General features: G+C 49.1%; 2 protein-coding genes across 3 annotated transcripts; one reads left to right on the top strand and one right to left on the bottom strand.

The window, feature by feature from the left end:
• Positions 1-1,633: 1,633 nt before the first annotated feature.
• Positions 1,634-6,910, top strand: LOC119312163 (glutamate dehydrogenase 1, mitochondrial-like). Of its 2 annotated transcripts, none has more exons than XM_037587900.1 (9): positions 1,634-1,656; positions 3,658-3,801; positions 4,309-4,422; positions 4,815-5,036; positions 5,141-5,215; positions 5,370-5,486; positions 5,792-6,042; positions 6,211-6,286; positions 6,392-6,910. In XM_037587900.1, the coding sequence occupies exons 2-9, from the start codon at positions 3,694-3,696 to the stop codon at positions 6,662-6,664; spliced, it is 1,236 nt and encodes a 411-aa protein (XP_037443797.1). In that variant the 5' UTR covers positions 1,634-1,656; positions 3,658-3,693; the 3' UTR covers positions 6,665-6,910. The 2 variants fall into 2 exon arrangements, with proteins under 2 accessions (XP_037443797.1, XP_037443796.1); XM_037587899.1 differs by lacking the exon at positions 1,634-1,656 and adding an exon at positions 3,390-3,532.
• Positions 6,911-6,933: 23 nt separating this feature from the next.
• On the bottom strand, positions 6,934-7,819 carry LOC119312164. The gene has a single exon (XM_037587901.1). The coding sequence runs from the start codon at positions 7,547-7,549 to the stop codon at positions 6,965-6,967; it is 585 nt and encodes a 194-aa protein (XP_037443798.1). The 5' UTR covers positions 7,550-7,819; the 3' UTR covers positions 6,934-6,964.
• Positions 7,820-8,897: the final 1,078 nt, after the last annotated feature.

Here is an 8,897-nt window from a genome sequence, read left to right as displayed (position 1 = left end):
TAGGTTTAGATAGGGAAGCGGGATCCTCTTCAGGAGGCGGGTGCTTGAAGAGGAAAAGTGTGGTCCAGTGACAAAAACTGAAAAGGTTGGAGTGAAAAGTAGAGATGCATGTGTACTAGAGTCTTTATTTTTCTATTTCATAATTAGGCCCACTAGTGGTAGCTTGCATTGGGGAGAAAAAATAAATGTAGGTGCCTCAAATTACTTTTTGTCATGAGACATATGTATCCATATGCCATCATTGTACATGCCCTGAGTGACACCGAAGACTCATCGCACAAGTTGGTGCACACCAAGGCTGGAATCTCCACACACGTAACACATACACTTTTATGCTGAGAGAACCTTCCTTTTGGGCGTGCTTTTTTGGCCTAATGCAGCATGATGCTACATCCATGACACAACAGTAAAGGTCTAGTAGTAATCTATGCATTGTCCACGAAACGAACACAAGCCATCCATCCATCTACGATCAAAGAATTCTAAAGCAACTGGAAGGGGGGTGGCCATGTCGCTGGACTCCAATTGCGGCAATTTGCACGGCGCATCCTGCGATTGGTTCCATATTCCACGGTTTTCCACCGATGATGCAAGACGATGCGTCTCGCGTCATAATTCATGACATGGAGCTTTTGGTTGCTCGTGCATATGATGATTTGCTCTCTCTCTCTCTCTCTCTCCCGGAGGATATCTTCTGGACCAGATTTGTCATAATCATCTCTTGAACGCATTATTTGGAAGCCAAAGTGGATGAGGTGCGTCTGAAATACGCTTATTTCCCAAGAACTTACTACATAGTGTCTCTCTCTCTCTCTCTCTCTCTCTCTCTCTCTCTCTCTCACACACACACACACACACACACACACACACACACACACACTTTCTATGCAAATACAAATGCTCACACATAAGTACACTCCCCAATGAAAGCATGCACACACACTACAAGCACACACAAACACTCCCTACAAGCAAGTTTGAGAGACCGAGTCGGCAAATCTCATCATAGGCACCTTGTACTCAAGGCGCACAACGTCTCCCACTAAGGAATAGCGCCGATAATTTCAAAATAAATTCAGGAAATACAAACACTCATCTCCAAGAGACCGAGCCGGCAAATCTCATCATAGGCACCTCATAGTCAAGGCGCAAAACTGTCTTCCGCTAGAGAATGGCGAAAAAACTTGTGGAATAAATCCAGAAAAATATGAGCACTTGTCTGAGAGTGCAAGTATTGTGCAAGTATATATACGACTTAAATCCAGATGGGCAGATTCTAGCACAGGATACCTAACCAACCGAGCATAGTTACCACCAGTTTGCGAACATAATCTATGTAGCTCCACATAATGATGAGACTGAGAATTTGGGTCGTGGACCCTCTGCCCATTTGGCCCTCAAATAGCAATGAAATGGAATTGGATGCAATGCAAACGCAACGCGGCCAAGGGCCAACTCAACCCAAGCAGATGGAATCGCCCAAAGTCCTTGGAGCAATATGATCCATATTCGCGATATCTCCGAACTAATTCCGTGTATCATTCCCAGCCGGTTTCACCCTATAAAACCCCTTGTAACCCTCTGCCTGCATGCCACAACAGAGCAGACAGCGCGGGCGAAATTCCTCGGCCGCTACGATTCACTCACCCTGATCAGGTACTGCGAGAAAGTAATCCCCTCTCTCCTTTTGTGTTTCCTTTAGATGGCAGCGTGCTAGTGTTAGCAGTGATCACATGGCCAGGGAAAGATCAATTACTGATGGTTTATCCAAGCTCTGAAAACTCTGTAGTCTGTACTAGCACTAATATTCTGAAGCTTTTGATTGGGGTTGTTCATCTACGGCTACCTAACCCGGGATCTGATTTTGAGAATATTTGCCTTCATTATCCTCTGATCTGAAAGTATCGCCTTAATTATCATTATCTGCGTTGATAGTGGGGTGATTCTTTTATCACTCCTTTTAGGGGCATTAGAAAAGAGATAGCAAAAAACAGGACAAATAATAATGCAGGCCTTGTATAATCTGGAATCCATGCATCTAAAAGCAGCTAAACCACTTTCGATCCGTATTGCTTCTTCTTCTTCTCCACATGATTTTGCTCGCCGCTCTGGGATTGTCCTGCTCCCCCAATCCGTCCCCACTTTTCGGCGAATGCATCTTCCTCGAACTTATGCCCTCTTATCCCGAGCCAAAGTCGGCATTACCCATACTAATAGGTTCGCTTAATTATCATACCAGCCCTGTCCATGGCATATGATATATTTCTTGTCACCATATGACGCAAAAATTATTATACGCCATATGTGTTGTCAATCAAATAAACAAATAACATACGGCATATGGCATATGCTTCACACATCCTATGCAGACCATTAGCCCTAATCCGAGTTCCAACAACCGCCTGATCCATGGGATACACGTGTCTTCGTGTCCAATAATTATTAGATTGTGCTATGCAAGACAGTGCAAAATTGCATGGTTACCCAAATAATTCCACGGAGTATCGCAGCTGACTCAGCCATGTGCTTTTTCGCCAAGTTGCTTATGAGATTTCTGTCTCTCACAGGCCGCCAAAGTACAAACACCACATTTCTACAGTAGCGGTTTCACCCAACTGCTAGACCAAATTGTTAAGCTCTAACTTTAGCTGTAATTAAGTACTACTCCCTCCGTTTTTAAATGTAAGCCTTTTTAGAGATTTCGATACAAAGTACATCCGAAGTAAAATGAGTGAATCAACTCCCTAAAACATGTCTATATACATTTGTACGTAGTCCCTGTTAAAATCTCTAAAAAGCCTTACATTTAGTAGTACTGTTTGACAGACATGTATTGTGAGCATGAAGTGTCAGGGATCACATGTTACACGTGCATGGATGCTCATCACCGTCAGCGTATCAGCAGTTTGCCTGGCGCAAGCTGTACAACCCGTACATGCACAGCTCAGTACAGTGCATACATACATACATACAACCGATTTGAGTAGTAATCTGAAGTTGCCACATGCAGATGCAGAGGCTTCCTTGAACACTCCTTCCACTGACTTGTGGCTCAAATTCTGGGCATTTTCTCAGCGAAACAAGCACAGCTGTCGGCAGTCTGAATCTTCATTCAGATGTTGGCCCTAGAACAGTGATCTTTTTTGTACTAGTAGATGTTAGTAAGCTCCTATTAAACAAAAGGGGAGATGGTCGATTCCTTGGCATAGATTGATGCTCTTCGATCTGGTAGGCTACGAGTAGTTAATTATGGTATTGATTACAGACAGGGCTCGGGTCTCGAGGGAAATTAATTGCAGGCAGGGCGAGAATCAGATCTTGTTCTTATCCTGGTAGAGACAAAGAAAACAAATTAAAATAAAAAAAATCCCCTCTGCTTTTTGAACGGAACCCAAATCCACCAAGGGGTTCAGTTTCAGTGTGCCTATATATGCATACGGCCTACCTGAAACTCCTCCATAGTCTTTCTGCCGCTGCCTCCCCCACGCTCGCTCTCACCGCTAACACTTCGCCGCTGCTCTACTCCTACTCGGTAATATAAAAGCGGGAGATTATCCTTTGGTTTCTCGCGCAGAGTTTGATCGTTTCATCTCCTGTGATTTGGTTTCCTACCTCAGATTTTACTCATGCTGCTGGGTTTCTGGATCCGTTTTTCAGGCGCGGCGGCTCCGGAGGGGAATTCCGTCGAGCAGGATGAACGCATTGGCGGCCACCAGCCGGAACTTCAAGCAGGCGGCCAAGCTGCTGGGCCTCGACTCCAAGCTCGAGAAGAGCTTGCTCATCCCCTTCAGGGAGATCAAGGTGATGATCCCAGCCTGCCTCCTATCCTTCGCTGTGAACCAGTGAATCTAGACGGCTACGCTTGCTGTTCGTTCGTTCTATAGGGATTTACCAGATTGCTGCTGCTTGGTCTGCGGAGCCCGGTGCTTACTGAGAACTGTCACATAGGCCCGTGTTTTTCCTCTCCCTCCTTGCCCTTGGGGCTGGGGTAGTTGACCTAGGATTATTTTTCACCTGGACCGTGATTTTTTCTGTTTTCAGTTAGGTTATTACTGGATTATTTATGGATTTGATATCTTCTCGTGTGCTACTTCACTTTTTTTCCCCATTGAGCAATCACTTGATTTGTCTTCTCCCATTCCCTCACTTGTGGTGTCCGTGTTAATTTATTCTGAGTGATTTTCCTGCTGAATATGGCAAAAAAAGTTGCTCAACTGGCCTCGTAGTCACTTACTCTGCAAGGTTAAGCTGTGTGCAGGATCATGCCTCTGTTCAACCGAAAGTGACATGCTTCTTGTGTGGTTGCAGGTTGAGTGCACAATTCCTAAAGATGATGGGACATTAGCATCCTATGTTGGGTTTAGGGTGCAGCATGACAATGCCAGGGGCCCTATGAAGGGTGGAATCAGATACCACCATGAGGTGAGCGCGCACACACACACATATATATTCCTGGGTTCTTCTGTTCATCATGATACAACCAACCATTAAGCACTTGATTCTTTGCCGCACTGCCGCCGACTTGAAATGGTCCTTCAGCATAAATCCGATCTCCTTCAGGAATCTGTCAGATAGTTGAATGGCTTATTGTTCAGCCCATACCTAGTTATGCAATTGCAATGTCTACTTGCAGTAAAGCAGAGCATAGCTATTTTGGAAATTAGTCACATCTCACTAAAGCTACTATACTGGATCACATTCTGACTTGGTTTCCATAAAAACCGATCATGTGCATGCAAGTTCAAGACACTGGCAACCAAGATTATCTATGATCATAGTAAGTTCTTGCACTGACAAGCTATGATAACATTCAGGTTGATCCTGACGAGGTCAATGCCTTGGCGCAACTGATGACATGGAAAACAGCCGTGGCCAATATTCCATATGGAGGCGCTAAAGGTGGCATAGGATGCAGTCCTGGAGACCTGAGCATATCAGAGCTCGAGCGGCTTACCCGAGTTTTCACCCAGAAAATTCATGACTTAATTGGCATTCACACCGATGTTCCGGCTCCTGACATGGGCACCAACGCACAGGTTATTTATTGTGCTTTGCATATTTATTATTTCTCTGCAGAGTGTTGTGAGAATTAACCATCTGTATCCTGATGAGTATTCTTTTGCTTGTTGTATGGATTCAGACAATGGCATGGATTCTGGATGAGTACTCAAAGTTCCATGGTTACTCACCTGCTGTGGTGACAGGAAAGCCTGTGGTAATTATCCATCCTGAAACTCTATCATGTATAATGTGCAACGGAAATGTTGTTTCTATATGAAAAGTGGAAGATGCAGGATTTGAGTGTTGAGAGAAATCTGGTTTGTAGTTATCCCTCTTGCCATGTTCCTGAACTTTTTTGCTCAACACAGGACCTTGGAGGATCACTGGGAAGAGATGCAGCTACTGGAAGGGGAGTTCTGTTTGCCACTGAAGCCCTACTTGCAGAGCATGGCAAAGGCATTGCAGGCCAGCGTTTTGTGATCCAGGTAATTAAATAATGTGTAGGCTAATGAGTCAAGCTCTTTGAATTTAAAATGATGAAAAGTAATTGAACTGAGGATTCAGTGTGGTATGAGTCATGAAGCCTCAATCTATTACACGCATAGATTTAAGAAATACTTACTAGGAAAAAGTGACCGTCAGTGGATCGCACAATACACACTTTTGCACTTTATGGTTACAAAAGGGAGTAAGACCAGAACTTTTCTTACTAAAAAGAAAGTAAGATTAGAACTATGTTTCTTCACCTACATTTGCAGAGGTAAGCAATTATTGGGCTTGCCTTTTTCAGGGATTTGGTAATGTTGGCTCCTGGGCTGCTCAACTGATCACTGAAGCTGGTGGCAAGGTGATCGCCATCAGCGATGTCACAGGGGCTGTCAAGAACTCTAATGGCATTGACATAGCCAAGCTGATGAAGCACTCGGCGGAGAACCGTGGGATCAAGGGCTTCGACGGAGGAGACGCCGTCGACCCGACCTCGCTGCTCACCGAAGAGTGCGACGTCCTTATCCCAGCTGCGCTGGGAGGAGTCATAAACAAGTAAACTTCTTCCTCATCCTAGCTCACCTCATCCTACTTTCTATCAGATTACTGCCCTGAGTTCAGTTATAGTATCTTCCAGTATGTTGTTTTCCTTTTTCTACATCTGAAAGCATTTTTGTAAATGAAACAACATATTGTCTTGACCATGATTTATTCTTCTTCCAGGGACAATGCGGATGGCATCAAAGCAAAGTACATCATCGAGGCCGCGAACCACCCGACAGACCCCGAGGCCGACGAGGCAAGAACACCCAAAATTTTGCCACAAAACAAAGCTCGCATTTGTTGTCATAATTCAACTCACACACTGACTGACAGTGGAGAAATGTACATGTTCGTGGTGCAGATTCTGGCGAAGAAGGGGGTGCTGATCCTGCCGGACATCCTGGCCAACTCGGGCGGCGTGACGGTGAGCTACTTCGAGTGGGTGCAGAACATCCAGGGGTTCATGTGGGACGAGGAGAAGGTGAACCGGGAGCTCAAGACGTACATGACCCGCGCCTTCCGGGACACCAAGGAGATGTGCCGCTCCCACCACTGCGACCTCCGCATGGGCGCCTTCACCCTCGGCGTCAACCGCGTCGCCCGCGCCACCGTCCTCCGCGGCTGGGAGGCCTGATCGCTCGCCGGCCGGCATCCTGCAATGCCCGTGCTCTCTCGCCGACTCCATGGGATCCCGTCGAAGTCACAACTCAACAAAAAGTTCAATAATCGAGCCCGTGCGTTCTCTCATACATAAGCTCCGATCTCTTGGAGAGACCGGCAGAACAGTAGCGGCACCACCTTCTTCTTGTAATCCGTGGCTGAGAGTGAAACACAGCAATGTAATTCGGTTTCTTTTCTTGGTAACATTTGATCGTGTTGATGATGCGTGAGTCGCTTTTATTAGCATCGCATGGCAACAAGCCGGCCAACAAGGTCATGAACTGGGTAAGTCGATGAGTGGGTCGTCGTCGGTGGAGATGAGGCTGTAGACGACCACGTCCCTGGCGTCGCGGTGGCTCCGCAGCACGGCCTCGCGGCGGAACCCGGCGTCCTCCACCGCGCGCCGGGACGCGGCGTCGTCCGCGTCCACCAGCGCCTCCACGCGCTCCACGCCCTCCAGGTCCCCCAACGCCGTGGTCGCCGCGAGCCTCAGGGCCGCCGCGGCCGTGCCCCTGCCCCGGTGCGCGCGCGCCAGCGCGGTCCCGACCTCCGCGCGGCACCGGTCCTCTGTGCGCGACACGGTCACCGCGCCCACGATGGCGCAGCCGAGGCAGACGGCGCGGATCCAGGTGTGCGGAGGGTCGGTGCCCCGGAGGAACGCGAGCAGGGCGTCGCGGGGCGGGGAGAAGTAGACCAGTACGGGGTGTTCCCCGCGGCACCAGTACTGGTACTGGTACCGCCTGACCACGTAGCCGGGCTCCCAGCGGCAGAAGGCGGCGACCTCGGGGTCGGACGCCCATGCCATCATGGCGTCGACGTCCGAGAGGTCGAAGCGGCGCAGGGTGACCTCCGCCGCCATGGGCACACGCGCGGCGCGGGGGTCGCTAGCGAGCGTGGAGCAGCTACAGTAGTGATGAGCAGGTAGAGATCAGTGCGCAGCCACTAGATGGACGACAACGCAGAATAAACAAACACTGAAACACAAATGGTGACTCGGAAAATAGTGACGGAGCAGTCAATTTCAAAGCGCACAAGAAGCGGATCCAGAGCGCCCCCGGGCGTCGTTGTTCTTCCGCAGGCCGCCCCGCTGCATGCCGGTCGCTGATGCCGGTCGTAGCTAGAGCTTGGACATGGATGTGCAGCTGCCGGTCGTAGCTAGAGCTTGGACATGGATGTGCAGCTGCCGGTCGTAGCTGAAGGTCCTACCGTACCGCAGTTGCACATCCTCGTCCAAGCTCTAGCTAGGATCGTATGTAAATGAGTTCGTTGCACTGATCGATCTGTGGTGCGTTGTTGCACCTTGCACGTATCGGACCGACCGTATATATAGCCCAAGCTGGCTGGCTACCTAAGTAAGTACCTAGCGTGCAGTGGTGGTAAACCAACCATACACGACGAGTATAATTCCACAGGCACCTTTATGTATGTATGTGACGCGTGTTGCGTCCCGAAATTTTTATTATTGATAATTAATATTCCAGTAATTATGAAACTAATAAACATTAATGAGAAATTTGGAAAATAGGAAGGACGCTAGGAATAACAGCGTCCAAGGCTGGACGCCAGTACCAACAACGTCCAAGTCTGGACGCTCTTATAAACAGCGTCCACTGTTTGGTTCGACCAGACCCCGTCTGGATACCTCCGGCCTTCGACTTGTACCCACAACGCCGCCTTCAGGAAGGTAACGACGTCCACGGCTGCCGCCGTCGCCGGCCTTGCGCAAACCATACAATGATTACCCTCTGGCATGCACTCTCTGCCTCCGAGACGGCCATTGGTTGCCGAACACCGGACACCATGCCGCCTGTATGCCCATGGCAGGAGTAGCCATTTGTAGCCCGCTGGCCCGAGCCGCCCGCCAACCGTCACACCGCTGCCACGACACCGTCCGTGGCCGCTTCGGTGCACCGCCGCGCCCGTTGTCCAACGCGGCGTCCATGCCTGCCCGAACTGGCCCGCGCCCGACCTCCTGTGCATGGAAGAGAAAACATCCCCGCCGCCGCCTACGCTGACGAGGTGAACATGCCTTTTGGCAACAACTAGGGAGGAGGGAGAGGGGGAGGGGGAACCCCAATGACGATGGCTAGGGTTAGCCTCCGGTAGCTCGAGGGAGAGACCCATAAGGGAGAGGGGAAAAATGGGAGGTCTCTTGACTAGCTCACCACTCGGGTTGTTTTCTTAGTTGCAAAGGAGTGTTCCGGAGC

This window comes from Triticum dicoccoides, chromosome 5B (genome assembly GCF_002162155.2).
Source record: "Triticum dicoccoides isolate Atlit2015 ecotype Zavitan chromosome 5B, WEW_v2.0, whole genome shotgun sequence".
Taxonomy (NCBI): Eukaryota; Viridiplantae; Streptophyta; class Magnoliopsida; order Poales; family Poaceae; genus Triticum; species Triticum dicoccoides.
The sequence above is the reverse complement of the archived record's forward strand: the minus strand, read 5'-3'. Positions and strand labels throughout refer to the sequence as shown.

Excerpts from the sequence above, each read along its gene's own strand:
- LOC119312163 (XM_037587899.1), top strand. The coding sequence starts at position 3,431 with ATGCATACGGCCTACCTGAAACTCCTCCATAGTCTTTCTGCCGCTGCC. Across the intron at positions 5,216-5,369 it reads TGGTGACAGGAAAGCCTGTG|GACCTTGGAGGATCACTGGG; the intron begins GTAATTATCCAT and ends TGCTCAACACAG. Across the intron at positions 5,487-5,791 it reads GCCAGCGTTTTGTGATCCAG|GGATTTGGTAATGTTGGCTC; the intron begins GTAATTAAATAA and ends TGCCTTTTTCAG.
- LOC119312164 (XM_037587901.1), bottom strand. The coding sequence starts at position 7,549 with ATGGCGGCGGAGGTCACCCTGCGCCGCTTCGACCTCTCGGACGTCGAC.